The sequence below is a fragment of the Dama dama genome, chromosome 33 (genome assembly GCF_033118175.1).
Source record: "Dama dama isolate Ldn47 chromosome 33, ASM3311817v1, whole genome shotgun sequence".
Lineage (NCBI taxonomy): Eukaryota > Metazoa > Chordata > Mammalia > Artiodactyla > Cervidae > Dama > Dama dama.
This window is the reverse complement of record NC_083713.1, coordinates 29,419,261-29,446,999: the sequence shown is the minus strand read 5'-3', so window position 1 is coordinate 29,446,999 and position 27,739 is coordinate 29,419,261. Positions and strand designations below refer to the sequence as shown.

General features: G+C 36.0%; 1 protein-coding gene across 1 annotated transcript in view; it reads left to right on the top strand.

Moving 5' to 3' along the window:
• UBR3 (ubiquitin protein ligase E3 component n-recognin 3) overlaps positions 1 to 27,739 on the top strand; it is a 190,776-nt gene that overhangs the window by 39,554 nt on the left and 123,483 nt on the right. Inside the window, exons 4-8 of the mRNA XM_061135459.1 lie at positions 3,775 to 3,918; positions 4,480 to 4,529; positions 17,272 to 17,338; positions 23,816 to 23,946; positions 25,068 to 25,296. Of these exons, the coding sequence (XP_060991442.1) occupies positions 3,775 to 3,918; positions 4,480 to 4,529; positions 17,272 to 17,338; positions 23,816 to 23,946; positions 25,068 to 25,296 (621 nt within the window). The remainder of the gene's footprint in view (positions 1 to 3,774; positions 3,919 to 4,479; positions 4,530 to 17,271; positions 17,339 to 23,815; positions 23,947 to 25,067; positions 25,297 to 27,739) is intronic.

The following is a 27,739-nucleotide window of genomic DNA, read 5'->3' as shown; positions in this document are numbered from 1 at the left end:
ACCCCATGAATCACAGCGCACCAGGCCTCCCTGTCCATCACCAACTCCCGGAGTCGACTCAAACTCATGCCCATCGAGTTGGTGATGCCATCCAGCCATCTCATCCTCTGCCGTCCCCTTCTCCTCCTGCCCCCTAGTCCCTTCCAGAATCAGGGTCTTTTCCAGTGAGTCAACTCTTTTCATGAGGTGGCCAAAGTATTGGAGTTTCCACTTCAGCATCAGTGCTTCCAATAAATATTCAGGACTGATTTCCTTTAGAATGGGCGGGTTGGATCTCCTTGCAGTCCAAGGGACTTTCAAGAGTCTTCTCCAACACCACAGTTCAAAAGCATCAATTCCTCAGTGCTCAGTATTCTTTATAGTCTAACTCTCATATCCATACATGACTACTGGAAAAATCATAGGTTTGACTAGATGGACCTTTGTTGGTAAAGTAATGTCTCTGCTTTTTAATATGCTGTCTAGGTTGGTCATAGCTTTTCTTCCAAGGAGCAAAGCATCTTTTAAATTCATGGCTGTGATCACCATCTGCAGTCATTTTGGAGCCCTGCAAAATAAAGTCCCTTACTGATTCCACTGTTTCCCCATCTATTTGCCATGAATTGATGGGACTGGATGCCATGATCTTAGTTTTCTGAATGTTGAGTTTTAAGCCAACTTTTTCACTCTCTTCTCTTTCACTTTCATCAAGAGGCTCTTTAGTTCTTCGCTTTCTGCCATAAGGGTGGGGTCATCTGCATATCTGAGGTTATTGATATTTCTCATGGCAATCTTGATTTCAGCTCCTGCTTCATCCAGGCTGGCATCTTGCATGATATACTCAGCACATAAGTTAAATAAGTAGGATGACAATATACAGCCTTGACGTATTCCTTTCCTGATTTGTAACCAATCTGTTGTTCCATGTCCAGTTCTAACTGTTGGCTTCTTGACCTGCATACAGATTTCTCAGGAGGCAGGTCAGGTGGTCTGGTATTCCCATCTCTTTAAGAATTTTCCACAATTTATTGTGATCCACACAGTCAAAGGCATTGGCGTAATCAATAAAGCAAAAGTAGATGTTTTTCTGGAACACTCTTGCTTTTTCGATGGTCCAGTGGATGTTGGCAATTTGATCTCTGGTTCCTCTGCCTTTTCTAAATATAGCTTGACCATCTGGAAGTTCTCGGTTCATGTACTGTTGAAGCCTGGCTTGGAGAATTTTGAGCATTACTTTGCTAGAGTGTGAGATAAGTGTAATTGTGCAGTAGTTTGAGCATTCTTTGGCATTGCCTTTCTTAGGGATTGGAATGAAAACTGACCTTTTCCAGTCCTGTGGCCACTGCTGAGTTTTCCATATTTGCTGGCATATTGAGTGCAGCACTTTCACAGCATCATCTTTTAGGATTTGAAATAGCTCAACTGGAATTCCATCACCTCCACTAGCTTTGTTTGTAGTGATGCTTCCTAAGGCCCACTTGACTTCACATTACAGGATGTCTGGCTCTAGGGGAGTGATCACACCATTGTGGTTATCTGGGTCATGAAAATCTTTTTTGTATAGTTCTTCTGTATATTCTTGCTACCTCCTAATCTCTTCTGCTTCTTTTAGGTCCATACCATTTCTGTCCTTTATTGTGCTCATCTTTGCATGAAATTTCCCCTTGGTATTTCTAATTTTCTTGAAGAGATCTCAAGTTTTTTCCATTCTATTGTTTTCCTCTATTTCTTTGCATTGATCACTGAGGAAGGCTTTCTTATTTCTCCTTGCTATTGTTTGGAACTCTGCATTCAAATGGGTATATCTTTCCTTTTCTCCTTTGTCTTTCTCTTGTCTTCTTTTATCAGCTATTTGTAAAGCCTCCTCAAACAACCATTTTGCCTTTTTGCGTTTCTTTTTCTTGGGGATGGTCTTGATTGCTGCCTCCTGTACAGTGTCATGAACCTCCGTCCGTAGTTTTTCAGGCACCCTGTCTCTCAGATCTAATGTGTTGAATCTATTTGTCACTTCCACTGTATAATAGTAAGGGATTTGTCTCTTAAAACCGAGTCTTGAGAAATTCTGTGTGATCAGGCTGTAAGTCTTGCACAATTAAAATTTACACTCTTCAAAGGAAGATAGCAGAATCCAGATTCTATGATAATGTGTCATCAGAATATCCAGTATATAATAAATACTGCTAGACATACAAAAAAATAAGAAGTTGTGCAGTGTAACCAAGAAAAAGGACACTAATAGAAATTGACCTTGAAATGGCCTAGATGTTAGATTTAGCAGATAGAGATTAAAAAACTGTTATAGATATGTTCAAGAAGTTAAAGGAGGATATGTTCAACTAAATTAAGAAATAATTATAGGAAAGTTTTGTGTTCTTTTGGTCACACTGTGCATGGGATGCCGGATCTCAGTTCCATGACCAGAGAGTGAACCTGCACCCCTTGCAGTGGAAGCAGGGATTCTTAACCACTGGACCACCAGGGAAGTCCCTGAAATATATTTTGTTAATTAAAAGTATTGCAAAAATTTCATTTATTGTTACTGAGATAAATGCATGATTTTTATTATTCAGAAGATATTTAGTCATTTCTTACGTAGGACCCTTGAAGTCTTTTATTTTTTATAAACTGTGGTTGTTTTTAATTTTGAACTTGAATTGAAGGATAGATGTATTCCTGTTTAATATGTGCTGAAGGTTTTCTTTTCTTTTTTTTTTTAATTAGCCCAGAGATTGGACAGAGATTTAAAAAAACAAAGCTATTCTATTCTAATTATTGAGACTAGCAAAGAGGAAATTGAGGAAAGCTCAGCAACTATTAAAGAAACTCATTTACTATGTACTTTTATAATCAGAGAGATTGAAACCTTAATTAAAGATGTATAGTCTCCTTGTGTGTGTGTGTCTGTTTGCTTAGTCACTCAATTGCGTCTTGACTCTTTGTGACCCCGTAGACAGTAGCCCGCCAGGCTTGTCAGCTTAAGAGGTGGCAAATGACATGGTAACTTGGCTTTCAGAGAATAATTTTTTCTTTTAAAGAACTTTCAAATGTCAGTATTTTCTTTTGTTATTATTCTATTCTCCATAATGTACTAGAAATCAAAATAGAAGACAAACTTCACATTAATATGATCAAATGCTAAGTGAAATGTCTAGGATTGTTTAATTCTAGAACCTAAACTTCTCAAAATTTTGGAATAAATTTGTTTTAAGTGATACTTCTGTACAAGTTATGCTTTTAATTACCTCAGTGTCATTATAAAAACATTTTATGCTTGGCAAAACAGAAATTAAGAATAGTCTCAGTTATAATATTTGAAAATTCCACTCAAGTATTAAGCTTCCCTAGGAACCCTTTCCAAAAACTTTGCTTTGGGTAAGTCTGGTTGCCTGGTATTATAAGAGCACAGATTGTGAAACCAAATGGTGAAGTCTGCTACAGGTTTGTCACTTACCATATTATCTGCCTTTCTTTACAATAAAAGTTCCTTGAAGATAGGAATCATGTTTTATTAATCTTTGAACCCCCTGTGTTTTGTATATAATCTCTGGCATCTTTAAGATGACCAGTTACTTACTGTATTTCATTATTTGCTATAAACATGCTGTACATTACTAATGCCAAACATGAGCACAGAAATGTCTGATAGCTATTTTACATTATTCATTCTAGGGTTTCCCCTCCAATTAGAATAGTCATCTATTTTATATGTGTATACATTATTTATTGAGGTGGTGGTACTTATGTTTTGAATGGAAAATTTTTTTTTCTGATTTTTAAATGTACTTTAAATATTAGGTCTTGGAGAAAATGCTTGTGCAAGGAAAAGTCATGAAAAATACCTTATAGCTTTGAAGAGCTCTGGACTTACATATCCTGAGGATAAACTTGTATACGGTATACAAGAGCCATCTGCTGGCGCTAGCACTCTGGCAGTTCAAGGTTTGTTTAAATACTTAATTTGAACAGTGGTAACTTTTCTGTATTAAAACAAGAAACCCCTCAAGCTTTACTCATTATTGAAGAAATTTAAGTGCTGTGTCATTCTTTGTAAGGAAAGTAATAAAAATAGTAAAAATTTGTAAGCAGGAAAGGATAGATTAATTGAAGAAGATATTCTGTTTTTCTTCAAAGGGATTCAGTTAGTTCAAAGGTTCTAGTTTGAACTCATGAAAAATGTAGCAGTTGCTATTTAATAGTAGCCCAAAACTTTAGTAGTTCAATATTTTAGTAAACCATGGTTTAAAAAGTAAAGAAAGCAATCCTTCTGAAACATTATTTGTGATGATTAAATCTGGGTTTTCATTGGAGGTTTCCTATTGAAGTATAAACTGATTGGGCCCAGATTTATTAAAAATAACTGTTGAATTCTGACAAGATAACTGTTAGAATGAGTTATCTTAACAAAACTTTAGCTTTTGATATTGTTATGTTTTAAAATAATTTTAAGTTTAAAGCAATATATAACAGTTATGAAGGGCAACGGTTTTCTCCTTTCCAAAGGTTTTGCAAGTGCAGCAGGAACATTGGGACAAGTAGATTCTTCAGATGAGGTGAGTTAACATTTGAAACATTTAAAAAGTAGAATTTAAAAGTTTGAGAAATACCATACAAATTTGTGGATATTTTGTAGTTGAAATTCTTCATTTTGTAGACATGGACACTGAAGCCCAGAGTGGAATAACTTAGTCAAGGTCACAGAATTACTTAGTGACAGGACGAGTACTGCAACTAGATTTTTACTTCTTATTTGTAAATTCATTTCTCTTTTCATAGTTTAGAAACAAGTGCTAGGAAGTCATAGATATTTCTCCTATGAAAATATCCCCAAATTTATCCAAGTGGTGGTCATATGTACAATGAAATTATTAAAAAAAAAAATTAGCTAAGTCTAGAATAATTTGCTAGAAGAATATGAAATGTGCTTCTTTTCTAATCTCATAATAAAGTTATATCTTATATCTCAAGAGTTATTAAAAGCAAAGTACTGAGAAATAGGCTGTCAGTTTGAAATGTCAATTTTTATAGTTTATTAATAATATTTCTAATAAATTACATATAACATTCCTGTAGTTTGTTAGTATACAATTTATAAGGAAAAATTTCTTTTTGATCTCTATTTGTTTATAATCTTGGTTTTTATAAAACTTAAATTTCATATTTTTATTGATTTATACATTTAATGTTGGACATTCTAAAAACTAAATTGTCTTTAAGCATTTACATTTTTTTCCTTTGAAAAAAACCCATTTTGATGTTATAATGTCATATGAACTAAGCCAAATAGCCTTCTTTTGAAAGCACGATTTCTTTTATGGATATGTTACAATTGATCTGATGCCTTATAATTTAAAGTTTGTAGTAGCATGTTTCCCCTGTAAGAAGGCTCATTTAATTAACAACTAACAGGAACTTGTTAATTTTCAACAAATTGGATAGTCAGTTTAGTATACTACTTTTGAATAGCCAGTGGTGACTTTAATTGTACATAAGTACATTGTAGTGACACTGTATTTTATAGTAGGGTGCTGGAAGGAGATCCTTCTGTGTGAGTGCACGCCCAGGGTGGGGGTATAGTGCTTTTGAATTTCTTCTAGAAGTAACTTTGTGAGGGATATGAGAGGATTTGAAATAGGGCCTTTCTTTGTTCATTACCATTGCTCTTACTTTGTTCTTCTTTAGGTCCTCTCTGTGTTCCTTCTGTTCATTTCTCTTGGATTCTTTGTTTCAGCAACTTCTATGTGTAATATAATTTATATAATCATTTGCTCCTTAATTATGATTATGTTTCAGTAAATACTTGTTGATGGTGACAACTTCAAAATACTTAATTTCAATTTGCATCCTCATAAAATGCTATTTTTGTGATAGTAGCTGAGACCACCTAGAGTTTGTGAAGTATACTTAATATTTATATTTAAAGACAGTAAGATTTTTTTGATCTTTAAATTGTTTTTTATAACTAAACTTTTAGTTTATTTAAAAGTACTTTTTAACTAACAATAAAACCTATGACCCAGCAGTCCCACTACTGGGCATATACCCTGAGAAAACCATAATTCAGAAAGACACATGCACCTCAATATTCATAGCAGCGCTATTTACAATTGCCAGGACATGGAAATGACCTAGATGCTCATCGATTGATCAATGGATAAAGAAGTCGTGGTACATGTATACAGTGGAATATTACTTAGCCATAAAAAGGGATGAATGTGAGTCAGTTGAACTGAGGGGTATGAACATGGAGCCTGTTATACAAAGTGGAGTAAGTCAGAAAGAGAAAAACAAATATAGTATATTAATACATATATATGGAATTTAGATGCTTTTGAACTGTGGTGTTGGAGAAGACTCTTGAGAGTCCCTTGGACTGCAAAGAGATCCAACCAGTCCATCATAAAGGAGATCAGTCCTGGGTGTTCATTGAAAGGATTGATGCTGAAGCTGGAACTCCAGTACTTTGGCCACCTCGTGAGAAGAGTTGACTCATTGGAAAAGACCCTGATGTTGGGAGGGATTGGGGACAGGAGGAGAAGGGGACGACAGAGGATGAGATGGCTGGATGGCATCACCGACTCGCTGGGCATGAGTTTGAGTAGACTCCGGGAGTTGGTGATGGACAGGGAGGCCTGGCGTGCTGTGCGATTCATGGGGTTGCAAAGAGTCGGACACGACTGAGCGACTGAACTGTCTGACTGACTGACTGATGGAATTTAGAAAAATGGTACTGATGATCCTGTTTGTAGGGCATGAATAGAGATGCAGACATAGAGAGTGGACTTGTGGACCCAGCAGGGGGAGGAGAGGGTGGGATGAATTGAGAGAATAGCATTGACGTATATACACTACCACGTAGTAAAACAGATAACTAGTGGGAGGCGGCTGTATAACACAGGGAGCCCAGCCTGGTCTCTGTGATGCCCTAGAGGGGTGGCATGGCAGTGGGTGGGAGGGAAGCTCAAGAGGAAGGGCATATGTGTACGGCTGATTCACTTTGTATGGCAGAGACCAACGCAACATTGTAAAGCAGTTATCCTCGAATTTAAAAAAAAGTACTTTTTATACTTTATGTATTTATCGTATTCTTTAATTGGGATGAAAATGGGGTCATTCAAGCATCTGAAAACTTAAGAATTTGAAGTAGAGTTGTTCAGCTGGATGTAAATTGAAGGGATACCCAGTTTGGTTTTTCTTTAAAAGGAACTTGAGCTTTTGTTAGGCAGATCTGAGTTTGAATATTGCTTCATAGTATCGCAATGCTTTCTGCCAGGTTTTAAGCTTCTTAATATGAATTTTCTCATGAAAAAATGGTGATTATTATTGTGTTAGGATTAAAGGGAATAATGTATGTATTACCTCTCATGAACCAGGTACAAATTAGGCTCTTGATAAATGTTTTTTGTCCTAGTGCTTTGTATGTAGAAGGGATTCAAATACTGAAATTTTCAGCTACCATGGGTCATATGATAGACATTTTTGCTTGTCTTTCCAGAGAAAATAACTTTATTAAAGCATGGATTAAGAGTAATGAAGTTTATTTTTAAAATTTTAAATGGAAAGTTTACTCAAATTTTATACATTGTAGTTGTTTTACTGGTATTCTGAAATATGAATAAGCTACAGTTTATCCAGTCTTTTTATAATTTCCAGTTTTTTATTATAAGATACAGTGCTTGTATTTCTTTTCTCTAAGGTACGGAATTGCTTGACTACAGGGTGAAAAGTGAAAGTGTTAGTCGTTCAGTTATGTCTGACTCTTTGGGACTCCATGGAGTGTAGCCCGCCAGGTTTCTCTGTTCATGGGATTTTCCAGGCAAGAATACTGGAGTGGGTAGCCATTCCTTTCTCCAGGGATCTTCCTGACCCGGGGATCAAACCGGGGTCTCTTCCGTCTCCTGCATTGGGAGGCAGATTCTTTACCAATAGTGGCATCTGGAAAGCCCCAAACTATAGGGTAGGCATATCTTAAATTTTATTAGATTGTATGTTTCTGTTTAAAAAAGGCACACACACATATTTAAGATGACAAGTATGGAAAAGTACAAAGACCAGACCATTACCCAGGGCCAGTCATAGAAGGGTTTTAGTGATAGGAAAATTTCTATTTTAAGATTGCAGTCATAATTTTTTTAATCAAAAATTTCATATATGTTTTATTGACCTACATACTAACAAAGTCAAATCTTGAGCTAGAAATAGAAAAGTTGTGTAATATAGCAAAACAAAAATGAAAATCAGAAGGAGGCAATTTGAAGGTTTAAAAAATTATGAATTCTATAGCATTCCTCTTGCCTAACTTTCTTGTAGATGAGGAAGCTGAATTTCAAATAATTAACTGATCCACTCGACAAGTGAATTCCATCTCGTTAGTAGTAGAGTTGCAAATGGATGCTAGGTCTCCTCTCTACTGGTCTAGAGTTTTTAATGTAAGTTAGATAAACCCAACCGTTCTTATTATTTCTGTGCAGCAAATTTGTCCTAAACTTTGTTGCTTACAATTACCATTTTTTGTTTTTTTTTTTTAAAATTTTCACAATTACTTTAATTACAATTTGGATGTAGAATGTCCAGTGAAAAGTTATGAACTTCAATTATATAAAAATTTCACTTCAGAATCCAAGGGGCATCCTAAGGCAATGTGCAGCCTTTGGTCATTTAATGTTTTTGCATCCTGAGTATTTCAGCTGCATGTCAAGCCTCACAAATTGTTGATACTGGTGAGAGGTATTTGACATGATTTTAGCATACTCTTTAAGAACATTCATATATTAAAATATCCCTCAAGGTTATTTCTTGTTTCATTGACAACTTTGGCTGCCTCCATGGGATTTCCAGAAGTTGCATTCTTCTTTGAAGGCATTCAACACAACTCACTCACTGGAAACTGCTTTCCTGGACAAACGTTTTTTGTTTTGTTAACAATTTTATGACTCAGAAATTTGGGAATGGCAGCTGGGCAGTTCTCACTTAGGTTATCTCATGAGATTCCTGTGATTTGTTGTTTGAGAAACTGCAGTCATCTGACGGGTCAGCTGAACTGGAGATATAAGATGCTTGGACAGGGCTACCTGTTGGCGCTGACTGCGCACAGGGAGCTCCGCCTGCATGTGGCTTCTCCACCATGGTAGTCTCAAGTTGTTGGACTTCTCATATAGTTGTGGCTTTTCCTAATGTGAGTAACTCAAGAGCAGCAGCTGTGGAGCCTTTTCTGTGTTAGCCTTGGAATTTTACATGCTATCACTTCCACTGCATTCTGTTCCTTATGAGTTGACTAAGGTGGGTTCAATGCAGAAGGAAGCAAATTCCAACTCTCAGAAGATAGGAATGTCAAAGAGTTTGTAAACATGTTTCAAAATTCCCACAACCAGGATGTGAAATTTGCCATTCTTTGTCCTGGATTCTCTTGGTAGCCTAGAAATGACTGGTGATTATAGCTAAATACAATACCAGTAATTTATTTTGTATTTTCCTGTCTCTTTAAGTGGTACTTGTCTGTTTGGGAAAACTATAACATGATAATGAAATACCACTTTAGCCATAAATGGCAACTGTAGGGTTTTAAAGAAGATCAAAGTTTTCCTTAGTAGAATAGTTATATTATTATATCTCAAGAGAATGAAAGCTTATATTTAAAGTTATAAGAGAGTTTTAAAAAAATTGTTCTTTGCCTTTGTAGAATGAAAAGGAACATATTAAAATTTTACTAGGATTCATTGCAGCTTAAGGAACAGAATATAGTTTTGAATTTGATTAAAACGGAAACTAAAATTATCATAACTTTTCTGCTAATCTTGGGGTCTCTTGTGCTTTTATTTCTTAATGAGAAACTTTATTTTATTAGGACCAGTGATTTGGATGGAAAAAGCTTCCTTTTGTAACTAGGTAATCATAAATAGAAGTTAATTGAGTTTTTTTTTTCTTTTTTTTTTCGTTAATTGAGTTTTAATATATTTAGAGGGAAAATATAAGAATTTCCATCCTCTTAAAAGCTTTATTGTGGTATATCACTTTACAACTTTATGTTATTTTCTGCTGTACAGTGAGGTGAGCCAGCCATGTGTATATGTGTGCCTTCCTGTGGGGAGTTACTACCACCTCAGGCACCACGGGGCAACAGGCAGAGTTCCCTGTGCTGACAGCGTGTGCTCAGTTGCCCAGCCATGTCTGACTCTTTGCACCCCCATAGAATGCAGCTTTCCAGGCTTTTGGAAATTTCCAGACCATGGAATTCTCCAGGCAAGAATCCTGGAGTGGGTTGCCATTTCCTACTCCAGGGGATCTTCCCAACCTAGGGATCAAATCCATGTCTCTTGCATTGTAGGCAGATTCTTTTCCTATTGTGCCACCTGCGAAGCCTAATGATGTTTGAAAAAACTGATGACTTCAGTATTTTAAATTTGTATTATAGTTCTTTTTGAAGCATTTTTGCATATACAAATGAAAATGCAAGCAGTAATTTAATAAAGAATGGAATAATTAAAGGAGAAAGTAGATGAAAGGATAAGGAGATGGAAAATGTTAATAGAAAATGTACCAGAATTGATGCTTTTTAACTGTGGTGTTGGACAAGACTCTTGAGAGTCCCTTGAACTGCAAGGAGATCCAACCAGTCAAAGGAAATCAATCCTGAATATTCTTTGGAAGAACTGATGCTGAAGCTGAAGCTCCAGTACTTTGGCTACCTGATGTGAAGAACTGACTCATTAGAAAAGACCCTGATGCTGGGGAAAATTGAAGGCAAACGGAAAAGGGGACGATGGAGGGTAAAGATGGTTGGATGGCATCACCAAATCAATGGACATGAGTTTGAGCAAGTTCTGGGAGTTGGTGATGGACAGGGAAGCCTGATGTGCTTCAGTCCATGGGGTCACAGAGTCAGACATGACTGAGTGACTGAACTGAACTGAGATACAGATGTTCTTGGACAAATATCTATTTTATGCCATTTAAAAATTTCGTTAAAGCTTTTAAAGCCATATTGCATTTTATTTTGCAACTGTGGTCACAAATTATATGTTTGCTCTTAGCATTTATATTTGAAATTTAGTGAAGAGCTGAATATGGCTTAAGGATTGGAATTTCTACACCCTTACTCTACAGACCCTTAGGGCTATTGAACAAACCCCTTTTGTGATTTCGTTCTTATAATTTAGCAAAGTATATGAAAAGGGAGACAGGATGAGAAGAGGGCAATGACATCTCAAAAACTGCTGTAGAGAGGGAGTTATAACAATTAGATAATGTTGTAAGTTAGAATTGGAAGAGATCCTAGGCATAATCTAATTCTGCCAATTTGAAAAATGGAGAAACAGGTTTGAAACTCTTAACAGCAGCAAGATTTTTCCTGTTTAAAGTTTTACTTGAATGAGCATACTGCTGTCTACTTAATTTTATTCTTACAAGTTGTGTCAGATATTTGTCCCTGCTGTCCCTAGAGTAACAGAACATTATGTACTCAGCAGGGCTATTTATACACATGACACTCTTCATACTACTACTTCTTACTGTTTTTTTTTTTGTGTGTGTGTGTGTGTGTGTAGCTAATGTGTAATAAGAGTTGAAAATGTTCTTTGTGTTGAATGAAGCCGAAATAAAACAGAAACACATTTTAACTTTATGAAGTACTTTAAAATGTGAATTTTTTATGTTTATTCATTTTTTGTTTAGATTTGTTCAGTCATCAGATAATTCAGTTCAAAAGAAAATTATCTCCAATATTATATGTACATGGGTGTAATAGAGAGTTTCTTAGAGAAAATAGGACCGTTTAAATCAAGATAACTTTTCAAGGAAAGATTATTTTCACTGTGGCTATTACCATAAGCAGTGTCCGTCCATTTATCTATGTGTATTAACCAGATCATTAATCTTTGTGACTTTGATATATTTAGCTGTTAATGCAAATTAAATAAATAAATAAACACATGTTTTTCCCCAGTGTAACCATAAAATTTGAATGTTCATTGTGGAAAAATTGACAAATAGAAAAAAGAAAACATTTACCTCCAGCTGTGCTCTCCAGAGATTACCACTGTTTATTAATTTGTTTGTTTGCCTCTAGTCTTCTGTATTTCGTACTCTTACATAAGAGAAATAATCACTTAACAAAATAAGTTACCATGTAAATGTGCTCTCAATATTCTTGCTTTTATTCAAGAAAGAATCCAGTGAAGAGTTAAAACTAATTTGATCAAAACTTGTAGCAAAAGCAGGATTATTGCAATTGAAAGCTAAAGTAACTTTTCATAAATGAATCAGTTTAGTTCAGTCGCTCAGTTGTGTCTGACTCTTTGCGACCCCATGAATCGCAGCACACCAGGCCCCACTGTCCATCACCAACTCCCGGAGTTTACTCAAACTCATGTCCATTGAGTCGGTGATGCGATCCAGCCATCTCATCCTCTGTCGTCCCCTTCTCCTCCTGCCCCCAATCCCTCCCAGCATCAGGGTCTTTTCCAATGAGTCAGCTCTTCACATTAGGTGGCCTAAGTATTAGAGTTTCAGCTTCAGCATCAGTCCTTCTCCTTTAGGATGGACTGGTTGGATCTCCTTGCAGTCCAAGGGACTCTCAAGAGTCTTCACCAACACCACAGTTCAAAAGCATCAATTCTTTGTCACTCAGCTTTCTTCGCAGTCCAACTGTCATATCCATACATGACCACTGGAAGAATCATAGCCTTGACTAGATGGACCTTTGTTGGCAAAATGATGTCTCTGCTTTTTAATATGCTATCTAGGTTGGTCATAACTTTCCTTCCAAGGAGTAAGCGTCTTTCAATTTCATGGCTGCAGTCACCATCTGCAGTGATTTTGGAGCCCAAAAAATATGACTTGACTTTTAGAGGTACAAGGTTTGATTTTTAATTAGTTATAAATGACATTAATGGTAAAAGATAAGAGTGGGGAATCACAGAAATTTTGGTGAGGAGGCCTTGGAAATAGTTAAGACATTTCTTTGCCAGTTTAGCGTTTGATTTTATGACATTCCTCACAAATGATCAGCCTCTCCGTAAACACTTCCAGTGGTTGAGAGCTGACCTAGCTTATGAGGCAACTCGTTCCTTTGTTTGATAGCTCTAATTATTAGGAATCTCTTCTCAATACTGTTAAATATTATAATTTTCCCACCTTTCTTCTTGTTTTCCCCTATAGAAACATTTTAATTTTACTTCCCTTAGACACCCCTTTAACTTTTTAGCTTTAGTTATACAGTATTCTCTGCTGTTGTTCATAGCTCTTTCACCTCTTCATTCCCTTTTAAAATTATGATCTGATTTGGTACAGAGTCACAAGGACAGCTTATCATGAAGCATGTTGTGGCTTCCTTTAGCCTAAGGTTTTTTGTTAGCATTTTAGCAGCAGTGCTAAACTGTGGCAGAAGCTCCAGTGGTCAAATGAAATACTCAGGTCCCTCACTCACTCACCCCTTCAGATTTACAGCTGACAAGTTTGAGAGCTCCCTCTCTGCTTTGTTTTGTAAAATTGATTTAAAGCAAACAGTCTTGTGTTACAGTGGCTTACATAAATGTTTTCATTTTATTCTAGTTTCTTAAGATCTCCTTTGGATTTTATTTTTATAATCTGCTATGTTAAATGTTCGTTTAAGCCTTGTGTATTTTGTATTAACATTCTTTGAGTATTGTTTTAGCCAACTGTGAACTTAACTTGACTTCTTTTTATGGAGCTCATATTTTTTCATCTGTCCAGTAAATCCATCAAAGAAAGAAAGGTTAATTTGGGTTGAAAAACCACCTGTAAATTTTTCAGGCTAGGAGTTTGAATCTGTTTTCTGGGGGGATGGGGGGCAAGGTGGGGGTAAGGGTCTTCTCTGATATTGGACATAGATATCAAACTCAGCTAGGAAGGGAGTCTACATGTGCCTGAAACACACATAGCAGTGTTGTCTACGTCTCTAGTCAGGAACCTAGGTAACATTTTGAGTGTTTCTGAGAGCTGTATGAATGCTGTCTCAGTTGAGGTTGTTTATTTCCTCTTGTTCACAGGACCCGTTATTTTCCCCCAGGGTTCTATACTGTTTTCTCGTGGATAAAAAGGGAAGAATTCTAACTCTCCATCTTGAGTTTGGGGTGGGGTCTTCTTGTCATAATAACTAAATTGTTTTCATCTTCCTTAATGCCTGAATATCCCACCACTGGAAGTTATTCCTGTTCGTTGAAACTGTTTTTTCTTGGTATTTGCCTAGTGGCCCAGTAGTTAAGACTGCATGCTTCCACCGCAGGGGCGGGTATTACATCGCTGGTTGGCGAACTAAGATCCTACATGCTGCGAGGTGTGGCCAAAAAAAATAGAACTTGAAATAGATAATACACTAATCCATTATCTTGAGTAGATTGTTGTGGTTAGGATTGGAAATCATAACTAGTATTAAAAACATTCATTAGCTTAAAGCTATAATTCATTGTTATTGAATTAATAGAAAATTAATATTAACAAAAAGATGATGAAATTACCTATTACTCTATCACTTAGAGGTGACTTACTCTAATCATATATATTCTAACAGGTTTTATATATGGTATATTTTAGAGGCCCCATGCTGTATATGCTATTCTGTAACCTGCTTTTCTTACTAGTGATAGTTTTAAACACCTGTAACAGAGAGTATATTTTAACAGATTTTATTTGTGTGTGATATCACTACTTAAATGGTTTCATACTCCATATGCTATCCTTCATGGTATGCTTTTTTTTTTTTTCTATTTATAGTAATAGTTTTGAACATTTACCTGGTCATAATGAATATGGAACTCTAGTGTTGTTTTCTTTAGAGAGTATATTTGTGCTATAATTTACTTCCCTAATTCCCTGCTTTGCTGTTAGAAACCAAAGTTGTTTTTTTTTTTTTTTTTTGCCATTTTAAATAACATTGTGATGAGTGTTATGCAGATAGTCCCTATTCACTTGTCTGATTATTTCTTTAAGATAAATTCTTAGAACTGGAATTTCTGTTCCAGTGATAGATATAGTTTAACGACTTTTCATATGTTTATTGACAAATTGCCATTCAGGAAAATTGTTCTGTTATATACTCTCTCAAGTGTAGTATAAGACTACCCATTATCCCACCTGTTTAAATGGAGGTAGACTCCCTTCCTAGCTGAGTTTGATATCTCTGATGATGTCAGGCTAATCTTTGTCTCTAGACTTTTGTCTTTGTGCCTTCTTGGAATGACTTTCCTCTCCCTAGCTGGACTAATTTTACTTGTCCTTTAAAGCATAAGTTTGGGAAATTTTTAAAACTTTGTATTGTCATGGCCATTGCTTGACCAAGGATACACTTTTCACAGGAAGTTTTTATTTGAAATTATGAAATAATCCTAACCTGGAATATAATATTGAAAGTTTTTTTTTTCTTTTTCTCTGGCCAGGAGAACAGTTTAATTAATGACTATTAGCTAAAATCTCAAATTTTAAAATCTTCTGGGTCTTGTGGCATGGTTTACATTCATGTATCTGTCTCTTCTGGCTCAAAATTTCATAATGGCTGAGTTTCTCTTTGCACAAGGTGAGGGTGGCAAAAGAAGAGGGAGTGGAGTTTGACTGTTGTTATTGCTGCCAAGTAGATGACCATAGAGGCCTGGCTTTGGTGGGGGTGAACAGAGGGCATATGGAAGTGCTTAGTAAATGCTGAATGACTGAGCTATGAGGTATCTTTGGGAACCCCCAAACTGGTCCTGAGGGCTGATGCTGGACTTGTCAGAAACTTGCAGTTAAGTCTTGGTATGTAGGCCAAGAATACTACACCAGTGGGTTGAGCCACAGCATAAAGCTGAGGCTTTTCTGCTTTGGAGGTTTGATTTAATTGAGAAAGTGTCTGGGAATTTGTACCATGGTTCTATCCTGCCATCAGCATAATTGGTTAGCACAACAGACAGTATGCCAAAATACTACCACACATGTCTTTATAATACCAGTTGGCTCATATATGTTTGGAAAATAGGAAAAGGATGTCAGTATAACATGGGAGTTTTGGATTCCTATGCAATCTTTCCTGAACTGTGCAATAGTTCAGGAGATCTGGGATAATGGGGTACAGTCATATCTTTTATCTGAAGAGAAACAGACCCTCATCTGTGAAGGGAGCAGGAACCTTTTCAGCAACATTTGAAGAAAATAGAGCTGAGCACCTGCACCCATGGCTTCCTGCTTTAGAGGCACATTCCTGGCTTCACTGTTGGTTTTACTACTAGCAGGCTGCTTCCTTTGCTCCTCTTCTGTTTATGTTGTCTCAGCCAGCTAGCTTCCCACTCTGTTGTGGTGGTATGTTGTTAACATCCCGTGAGACACGCTCAAACCACTCCAAGATGTTTGCCTGGGCATTCAAATGATCTCCCCAGGTACCAATTATTGCTTTTGTTATTTATTTGGTTATACACTTTCTTGGTTACAGAATAGGTTGTGAATGGTCTGTCCCTCACTCTTCTATTTCCCATAAGCCTTGTTATTTTTAATGTGAGGTATTTTTTCAGGAATGGATATATCACATGTGAGCAGAAATACATATATTTTCTTCTTGGATTTCTTTCCTAGTGAAAGTGAAAGTGAAGTTGCTCAGTCATGTCCAACTCTTTGTGACCCCATGGACTACCAGGCTCCTCAGTCCATGGAATTTTCCAGGCAGGAGTACTGGAGTGGGTTGCCATTGCCTTCTCCAGGGATCTTCCCGGCCCAGGGATCGAACCCGGGTCTCCTGCATTGCGGGCAGATGTTTTACCATCTGAGCCACATAATAATTTGTTTTTATTAATATTTTTTTTGACCATCAACTCCAGCTTCTAACATACTGTGTTTTCAGAACTTGATCTCTTGAACTCATTTGTTTGTATTAGACTCTTCAAAACTTTTCCTCTATTCATTGTTTTAATCCCCTTCCCCTTCTCCTCTTCCCTCCTATGCTAATCTTTTCCCTCCTCCCCTTTAGCTTCTTTGTGCATTTAATATTTTGTTTATAAGCTTAGGAAGATTTTTATTTTGGGATTTTGGGGCATTTGAGAGTCTTTCATTAGAGGCACAGATTAAGTTTAAGAACTCTTGCATTTTAATCCTAAGAATTTTCATGATATATTCAATTATAATGCTAATTTTAAATTAAAAGTTATCAGTATTAAAATATATTTTATTATAGCAGATACATAAGAGTAAAATTATTAATAATATGTAAACACACCTATATTTTATATTTAATATAATTTATAAGCATACTTAAATATACATAAAATATGTAAATTCATGACTAGGACTACAGATAATGCTAATTTTGTTTTTCTCCAGGAGGATCAAGATGGGAGTCAAGGTCTGGGCAAGAGAAAGAGGGTCAAACTAAGCAGTAACACCAAAGGTATTTATATTTTGTTTTTTTTCTTGTGTTAAAAAATGCTTAATCACTAAGAGCACTTGGTTGGCTGGCCATCAAAGCTGTTTGAAGAGAGAGTATGTTATTAGATGTGTTCAGTTTGGAGACAGTGTTGTTAGGGGATGGTTGTGGGGACCTCAGAAGCAAGTGAAACCCTTACTGTTGGGACTTCTGTTCATTGTTTTCTTCATAAAATGAGCAATATTATATTTGAGCCAGAAAAATAGTCTTTTCGTTGAATCTTCTGATTTGGATCCAGCGTTTTTGCTATAAAGCTTTAATTTGATTTGTATCTTTTTTCAATTCAGGGTATGCAATTTCTAGAATGAAAGAGGATGAGCAGCAGGGAAGTAGTGTGGGTATGTGTCAGAAGAAGTAATAAGAGTGAAAGAAAATGAGAATGAATGGCACTTAACACATATTAAGGGCTCAGTAAGGACTCAATATATATTGATGCAAAGGAGAAAGTAGATATGCCTATAGTGAGGGAATAGGTTAGTAATAAGTAATATGTATTGAACTTTTGTATATGCTAGACATAGTGCTAATCACAGCATGTGCATTTTGTCATTTAATTCTCACAGTAACCATATAAAGTAGGTTTTATTGTTACTACTGTTTTATGAATGAGGAATGAAGGTGTGTTAGGCATAACAGCTAATGAGAGGTGGGTCCTTAATTCAAATCCCAGAGTTTAAATGCTTTATCAGTATATTTTCTTGACCCTCCCTAAAAGCTTTTCGAGAGTACTTGTTATTGGTTGGTAGCCTGTGCTCCATTTTTGAAATGGATTTCTGAATCTTAGCGTAGTCTTATTTTCTGGGTTATCTGTTAGAAAGTCTCCAGAGGTTAAAATGTTTTCATGAAAAGATTATTTTTTCTACTGCGAAGTGTGTCTTTTGGAAAGTTTAAGACTGCTTGGAAAGGTGGAGCAAGCAGACAGTTTCAGTTGAGGCTCATTTTGTACGTCTGTTCTTAGTTACTCACGTTGCTGTATTCAACTGATGGACTGTTAGCAGAGGGCATGAAATTTGATTTGCTGTCCAGGACGCACACCTGCAACGTGTTCCCCTTTGTCTTGGCCCTGCAGAAAACCTGTAATGCCTGAAAGAAATGAGAAACCCATTTGGCTACCTGGCTCTTTGACTTAACCAGAATTATGCATGTGCTTACCTGAGTCCTTCAGACACATTTGAGTTGAAGGAGATTGTTAGGCATATACTTGAGTTTAAGCTTCAAGGATGTTCGGAAAATACCTCTCATGGTGTTAAGAGGTCATTGTTTTCCTTCAGCCTGGTCAAACTCTGGCTTAAGATACATTTTATGCAGACTTGATGTTGAAGTTTGTTTTCTTTATATCTGGATTTTTTGCATTTGAGATAGACCGTTGTCCCTTCCTTCCTTTACTGATAAGAAGGAGTAAAGATGTAAAACTTGATTAGTTATTTTTGGTTTGAGTATGTACATTGAAGAAATGGCTTTTTCAGTCAGTAGAAACTCTTTCCAAGAAGTGATTGTTGCTTTTGAAAATGTCTGAAGTACAGAGTGGTTTAGTTTTTGTAAGAATTTGATTCAACAGTTTGAAAGCAAGCTGAAAATAAAATATGTAATGATGGACAAGAGGAGAGGCACTGTGCTAACAAACACATCACTGCCTATTTTCAAAAGTTCAGTTTTAAGGATGAAAAACTTAGCCCTAGAGGACTTCAGCTAACATGGCCAAGATGAGCTGGTGAGTTGTAGAGCCTGGACTCTATTGTCTAAATTAAAAGCTATCATTCATTTATACCACATACTGATTCTTCAGAAATTTCATTTTACAGTTTCGCTTGAAGTGGTTTTAGGTGTTGTGAAGGTCATGACAGTTTAATCAAGATTTTAAAGGTAATAATCATACATAAGTAATGAAAGCATTTCTAACCAGATTTCTATAACATAATGTATAAAACACATAACACATGCTTTAAATATCTTGGGAAACTGTATCTTTTAAGAATGACAGTGAAGACATTGTGGTTCACCCCCCCCCCCCCCCCGCCTTTTATGTCTGAAGATAGAAAAATTGGATTGTACATAACAGCAGCTATTTTCATTATAATAGAAGGCACAGCTTTTCTGGTGTATTTGATTATTTTATTTATTTAAAACAAAGTTAATATATCTTTATTTTATTTTTTTTTCCATGAAGTTCAATTTATTTATTTTTTTCCAATTATTTTTATTAGTTGGAGGCTAATTACTTCACAACATTGCAGTGGGTTTTGTCATACATTGACATGAATCAGCCATGGAGTTACATGTATTCCCCATCCCGATCCCCCCTCCCACCTCCCACTCCAACTGATTCCTCTGGGTCTTCCCGGTGCACCAGGCCCGAGCACTTGTCTCATGCATCCCACCTGGGCTGGTGATCTGTTTCACTATAGATAATATACATACTGTTCTCTCGAAACATCCCACCCTCGCCTTCTCCCACAGAGTCCAAAAGTCTGTTCTGTACTTCTGTGTCTCTTTTTCTGTTTTGCATATAGGGTTATCATTACCATCTTTCTAAATTCCATATATGTGTTAGTATGCTGTAATGATCTTTATCTTTCTGGCTTACTTCACTCTGTATAATGGGCTCCAGTTTCATCCATCTCATTAGGACTGGTTCAAATGAATTCTTTTTAACAGCTGAGTAATATTCCATGGTGTATATGTACCACAGCTTCCTTATCCATTCATCTGCTGATGGGCATCTAGGTTGCTTCCATGTCCTGGCTATTATAAACAGTGCTGTGATGAACATTGGGGTGCACGTGTCTCTTTCAGCTCTGGTTTCCTCAGTGTGTATGCCCAGGAGTGGTATTGCTGGGTCATATGGCAGTTCTATTTTCAGTTTTTTAAGAACTCTTCACACTGTTTTCCTTAGTGGCTGTACTAGTTTGCATTCCCACCAACAGTGTAAGAGGGTTCCCTTTTCTCCACACCCTCTCCAGCATTTATTGCTTGTAGACTTTTGGATAGCAGCCATCTTGACTGGCGTGTAATGGTACCTCATTGTAGTTTTGATTTGCATTTCTCTGATAATGAGTGATGTTGAGCATCTTTTCATGTGTTTGTTAGCCATCTGTATGTCTTCTTTGGAGAAATGTCTGTTTATTCTTTGGCCCATTTTTTGATTGGGTCATTTATTTTTCTGGAATTGAGCTGCAGGAGTTGCTTGTATATTTTAATTTTTAATGCTTGATACACAATTATAGTAGCTTCAGGCTTTTCTTTGGCTAATACAAACTTGCAGAGAGTTATAACTGAATTCATATAACTATGAATATAACTATAACTTATAACTATTTAAGAATAATTACTACTAGTTTAAAAAAAAAGAATAAATACTACTTCTGTTCAGCTTTGTAATTATTTTCAGAAGCACTTATCTGGCAGGGATTTTTTTGGTAGTCAGTGAAATTCTCAATCATGTTAGTACCAAGTGAATTTTGAGAATTAAATTGGCTTCAACAATGTGTGCTGTAGGTTATATTCTAATTTTTAATTATAATCCTTTTATTCCTGTCACCTAATTCATTTGACCCCTGATTTTATTACTTTTTGACTTTGAATCTGTCAGTGTGACCTTTGAATATATTTTACCTCATTTCTTGCAAAACTGGTCATTTCTCTTTTAAATCATTGCCATGTCCTGCAAGTGGCAGGAGAAAGAGATTTCTGTTTTACAAGTAGAAAATTGTGAGATTTGAAAAATAAATAATTTTTATTTCCAAGTAAGAGCTGTGTAGTATAATTGTATTTCTATTTTTAGTCCTTCTGCATATGGCTTATTCTGAAGGCTCCATTGAAAGGGAGTTAGATGGGGGATTAACAGATATTTTTGTCTCTGTGTAGTTTAAATCATAGTGTTTCTAGATTAATGAATTTGTTATTCTGAAAATAGTGGTTGTTAATTATTAATGGGAAATTGGGTTAAAGTTGTATCTGATTTAAGTCTTATTAAGCTCAGTGTTTTATGAAAAAATCAAGAGAGTAATTAAATACTGAGTTGTTACTCTTTTAGACTCATTACCTGAGGAGATCATGATGTTATTGTTTAGTCACTAAGTTGTGTCTGGCTCTTTTGCCAGCCCATGGACTGTAGCCCGTCAGGCTCCTCTGTCCATGGGGTTTTCCAGGTAAGAATCCTGGAGTGGGTTGCCATTTCCTCCTCCAGGGGATCTTCCTGACCCTGGGATCAAACTTGCCTCTCTTGAGTCTGCTGTATTGGCAGGCAGATTCTTTACCACTGAGCCACCTATGATATGAACACATTACTCAATAATAGAAGAACTGTAACATGGGGATAGGATTGGGGTAGGGTTAATTAAAAAATTCTGCAAGATTACCCTGGAAGACTACTTGACATGTAATTAGTTAGGACTGTACCTGAGTATTTTGATTCATGTGATACTGGTTTTTCAGATCTCTTATCTGACTCTAGTTCTTGCTTAAGCACTGAACCAGTCCATAGTTGACACTTGATGCCCTTATATAGAGTTGATAATTCAGAGCAGTATCCCAAGATAGTTTGCTTTAGTAAAGATTAATAGAATTTTCTAGTTCATTTTGAGGGGTAAAAGAGAACTAAAGTATTAAAAACATTCAATTCACACTTTGCTGTACACCTTGAAACTAACACAGCATTGGTAATCAAATATATTCCAGTGTAAAATTTAAAAAAATTCAGTTCCTCGTGTACCAGTTGAGACCTTTCTGTTGATTCAGCAAGGTAAGGAGGCAGAGATAAGCAGGATAGAGCCTAAGGTGTGCACTCCTCTAGGAGTGGCACTTGGCTTTAGAAATAGGCTTTCCAGGAGTTAATTTATTCCCCCTTCGAATACCTTTTAATTCAAAAGGGACATCCATTTCCTATTTCCTCTATGTATGAAGAGGGCGTCTTGAGTCCAGTGCAAGTAAACATAGCTAACATTCTGTGTATTTCCTGGAATGTTCCTACCAGAAGAGAGTAAATGCCTTTGTATATTAGAGTAAGCAGTGCAATAATGACTGTTTTCTCTAGTGAAGTTAGCATTTCATTTGTGAAGGATAATTTTAAAGAAATAGATAAATTATCCTATAAAGATTTTTCAAAACAAAAATTGGAGTTTGTCCTTAATAGTATGTTTTTAGTTTAAAATTATTACTATTTAAATTATGTGCCATGAATATTGTTCTTGTAAGATAATTGTTTTAAATCATAGTAGAAATTTTAGATAAAGGGCTTATGCTTCAGTTCAGTCACTCAGTTTTGTCCGACTCTTTGTGATCCCATGGACTGCAGCACTCCAGGCTTCCCTGTCCATCACCAACTCCCGGACCTTGTTCAAACTCATGTCCATTGAGTCGGTGATGCCGTCCAACCATCTCATCCTCTGTCATCCCCTTCTCCTCCTGCCTTCAATCTTTCCCAGCATCAGGGTCTTTTCAAATGAGTCAACTCTTCGCATCAGGTGGCCAAAGTATTGAAGTTTCAGCATCAGTTCTTCCAATGAATATTCTAAAGGACTGATCTCCTTTAGGATGGAGTGGTTGGATCTCCTTGCAGTCCAAGGGACTCTCAAGAGTTTTTTCCAACACCACAGATCAAAAGCATCAATTCTTCAGCGCTCCGCTTTCTTTATGGTCCAACTCTCATATCCATCCGTGACCACTGGAAAAACCATGGCTTTGACTAGACAAACCTTTGTTGGCAAAGTAATGTCTCTGCTTTTTAATATGCTGTCTAGGTTGATCACAGCTTTTCTTCCAAGGAGTAAGCGTCTTTTAATTTCATGGCTGCAGTCACCATCTGCAGTCATTTTGGAGCCCAAGGGAAAAAAGTCTGTCACTGTTTTCCATTGTTTCCCCATCTCTTTGCCATGATGTAATGGGGCTTGATGCATGATCTTAGTTTTTGGAATGTTGATTTTTAAGCCAGCTTTTTCACTCTCTTCTCTTTCACTTTCATCAAGAGGCTCTTGTTCCTGTCTGTTTTCTGCCATAAGGGTGGTGTCATCTGTGTATCTGAGGTTATTGATATTTCTCCCAGCAGTCTTTGGTTCCAGCTTGTGCTTCATCCAGCCTGGCATTTTGCATAATGTACTCTGCATATAAGTAAAATAGCGGGGTGACGATATGCAGCCTTGACATACTCCTTTCCCAATTTGGAACCACTTCATTGTTTCATGTCTGGTTCTTATGTTTAAGGACAAGTAATTATTTTTCTAGTAACTACTTTATATTGAATTATAAGGACTAAGTATTTTATTGTACTGTGGACATTATAGAAACAACTTGATATTGTTAGTATTATCATTTGAATTATTGAAAGGATAGCCTTGATTTTTAGGCATATTCAGATGTTTGAGGTTGCTGGGTTGTTATAATAAGGTTTAAATGAGATGAGCAACTTAAATCATCAGGGTGATAAATATTATTTTTCTTATGTAGATCAATCCATAATGGATGTTTTGAAACATAAAAGTTTCTTAGAAGAGCTATTGTTTTGGACAATAAAGTATGAATTTCCCCAGAAGATGGTGACTTTCTTACTCAACATGCTTCCAGATCAAGAGTATAAGGTATCTACATTTTTTTCTTTCTTTTCTGGACTTTGGTCACCTTTCTTTGCCTTTTCAATTTTAAATCTTTTTGATATATTTCTCAGCTCAGTTGCCAAAGGAGGGCCTACACAAAAAGCACAGTATTTTAGATCTGAGTCAAAGCATTTTTACAGAGCGGGATTCTTAGGGTTACCTTCCTGCATGAGTCTTGGTCCAGAGAAGTTGCTAGGGGACAAACAAAAGCACAGTTACCCAAATAAATATGTAGTTAAAAATTGTAGTAAATTCTCTAAAGGAGAAAGATGCAATATGCTTTGAGAAAATGTTTAATGGGGACAACTGAATTTAGATTGTGAGATTCAGCATGGGAAAAGCACAGAGTTAGTAGCTTCTGGCCATAACTGTTAAAGACACAATGGTATTGACTCATGTACACATGTAGATGAGTGAAGTCTCTATTCTCAGAGGGTGTGGACCCACCAGTTACTCTTGTATGGTTATGGCAAAGTTATACAGCCTCGTGTCTGAAAAGACAGTGAATCATGGTTTAGCTCTTCTTATGGTTTAAGAAGTAAAGCCTCTTTAGGAGTGACATTTTAATAATGCTGTTTTTTGTGTTTATGTCTACTTAAGAAAACAATAGACGAAGTGTATATGGTACACAAAAAAGAAAACTTAAATATTGGTTGGCTTTCAGATCAAATAGAAAAAATATCATTTCTTTTGGAGTAGTCACATTGACTCACTTATTGTTCAGTTGTGTAAACAACTTAATGATTTTCAAATGAGACTTTAGATTTTATTGCTAAAGTAGTTAGCACAGGACGAAGACATGCTTTGACATTAGTGAATTGATACCTTTGTGCAAAGTGAAGATTTGTGTTTTTAAACCATCTTTGTAATTGCTTTAAAACTTTAATAATGTAAAATGCATATTGAATATTTTTTAACTATCAAACTGTTTTGCTGATTTTCAAAAAAGGGACAAATGTGAGACTACCATCATTGAAATTACTTTTCCAATTGTCTTGGACATTGTCATAAGCTAATCATAGCTTTAAAATGCTGGTATAATGTGTTGAAAATGTGTTATATAACTTAAACTTTGTTTTTTTCTTTCTGTTTAAAACATTTTACAGGTTGCTTTTACAAAAACTTTTGTTCAGCATTATGCTTTCATTATGAAGACACTGAAGAAAAGTCATGAATCAGATACTATGTCTAACAGAATTGTGCATATTAGTGTTCAGTTGTTCAGCAATGAAGAGCTAGCCAGACAGGTAACAGAAGAATGTCAGCTGCTGGATATTATGGTCACTGTGCTGTTATACATGATGGAAAGTTGCCTTATTAAAAGTGAGCTACAAGGTAAACTCAGAATTATTTTCACTGGTTTTATAAGTACACTTTGCATAACTAGCCTTAAAAATTCTTTTTATGCTTAAAAGTAACTTTTAAAAATATTACAAAATAATACATATTTGTTAAAGCTTGAAAAATTTTAGCAAAATTTAGAGAAAAAACTTTAAATACAGTTGTTATTCACAAACAGCTTGTTAACATCTTGGGATGTTTCATTTCTTTTTGTGAGCTGAGTATTTTTGTAGATAAGAATATGTACTTTAAAATATTCTGTCACATTAAGAACATGTTTTTAATGATTGCAGATAGTAATATCATATGACTTTACTGTAACTTATTTAACCATTTTCTTATTAGATATATTTCTATTTCTGCAGTCATGAATTTGTTATTGTCAGCTTTAGACATTTTATATCTGTATACTTTTATAATTTAAAAGTTGAAATAAATCTTGCCTTTTATATGTTCCTTTAATGTGATCTTTAATTTTCTTCTTTAATGCCTTTTCATATTGCCGTAACATTTCTAGGAATTCCTCTCATTCTTATTTCTTTGTGGTCTTTCTTTCATCTTGACTTTACCTCCTCATAATAATTTATAATATTTGAGTATTTGCTATGTACTAGGCACTGTGTTAATATTATCTATACATTGTTTTAATTAAACTTCTGAACAACTCTCTGTGTATGCTCAGTCATTCAGTCGTGTCCGACTCTGCCACCCCATGGGCTGCATTCTGCCAGGCTCCTTTGTCCATGGGATTTTCCAGGCAACATACTGGAGTGGGATGCCATTTCCTACTCCAGGAACAGCTCTCTAGATTGGTGTTATTATTTCCACTTTAAAGATGAGTAAATTGAGGCTTAGAGAAATTGAGTCATTTGCCATAGAATATATAAGTTAGTAGATGGCAGAACCAAGAAGGACTTTGTATCTCCTGATGTCAGAATCTTTGTTCTTAACCACAGTACAGCCAGGTCAATTTTAATAGGACTTTGTCTTCACTTGTTGGCACTTGGAGCTAAATATAAAAAATAATAACAAACAATGCCTCAAATTTAATCTTAGGACCTTTCCATTCTCTGTGAATGGGAGACCTTATGCTTGAGACGTGCCTTTTGCTGCTGTCTCCTTTTGCATACGAGCTCCTGTTTTCTCTTTATACTGATAGTCTGCCTATTCTCAGGTGCAGTACCATGGCCTGAAAATTTATATAGGGGTCAGTGCAGGCATGATGCCTTCTATGTAATAATAGCTCACTAATAATGATGAGAGCTGCCATCTTTTGAGCACTCACTGTATACCATGGTTTCTTTCCCAGTGCTTTAATATGTTTTATCTAATGTAACCATCAGTAATTCTGGGGAGTAGATGCTGTTTTTCCATTTTATAGGTGAGGCAACTGTGGCTTAGGGAGTTGAGAAGTCAGTGATCTATGGTTTTATAGCTGTGAGTGTAAGTCTAGGTGTCTGACTTCAAAACTCATACTCCGCCTCACTATGTACAATAACTCTGACTTCCCATTGTAAGTATAGTGGGAGAATATATTATTTACATAAAGCAGTATACTTCTTTACCTTTTTAATGGAAATAGTAAAAACTGCTTTGCATTATTTTTCTATCTTTGTGTAGGATGCCCTTTTCTTTATTAGATACTTAGCTGTGTATATTCAGTTCAGTTCAGTCGCTCAGTCGTGTCCAACTCTTTGCAACCCCACGGACTGCAGCACGCCAGCAACCTGTCCATCAGCTGTGTATATTACTCTTTTTCTTTTTTGAAATAGTATCTGTCATTGTTGAACTGTATCAATGATATTCTTATACTTAGAATTATATAATTAGAAAAAGACTTTTCACAAATATAGCATTTTTAATTTATAAACTGGCAAACTTGAAAAAATGAAAAAGTATCTACTCTTCTCAGAAGAACTGAATCTTTTTTCTTGACTAGGTGGTTTAGCTGTGCTTATTATGTAAGGCTTGTGTTTTAGAGAAGAATGTTTGGGAAGAAGATGTATATGAGTCTGCCTCTCATTTTTTTTTTCCTAGTCAGCTTTCCTGCGAGAGGTTTTGTATTTGTTTCCTTAACTTCCAGTCACTCACTAACCCACCTCCATCTAGTGTTTGTTGCCATCGTTCTGTTGCTTCTCCAGAATTGTCCAGGACTCCATTAGCTACATGTCCTACTTTTCCTAGAACTGCTCCAGGTTATGCCTATTATTTTGACATCAATTTTAATACAGTCTTTTTTACTCTCAAAAGTGTTCCAGTTTATATGATTAATTATATGGTCACCCTTTCTATGACTACATGATAAGGCAGCTGGTGATAAAACTTTGGACCTTATCTTGCTTGATTTTCATTAGCATTTCACACTGTTGATTCTCTGTTCTTTGTGCAGTGTGAAATTATTTTCTGCTTTTTCTGTCAGTGTTGGTGTTTCTTGGCA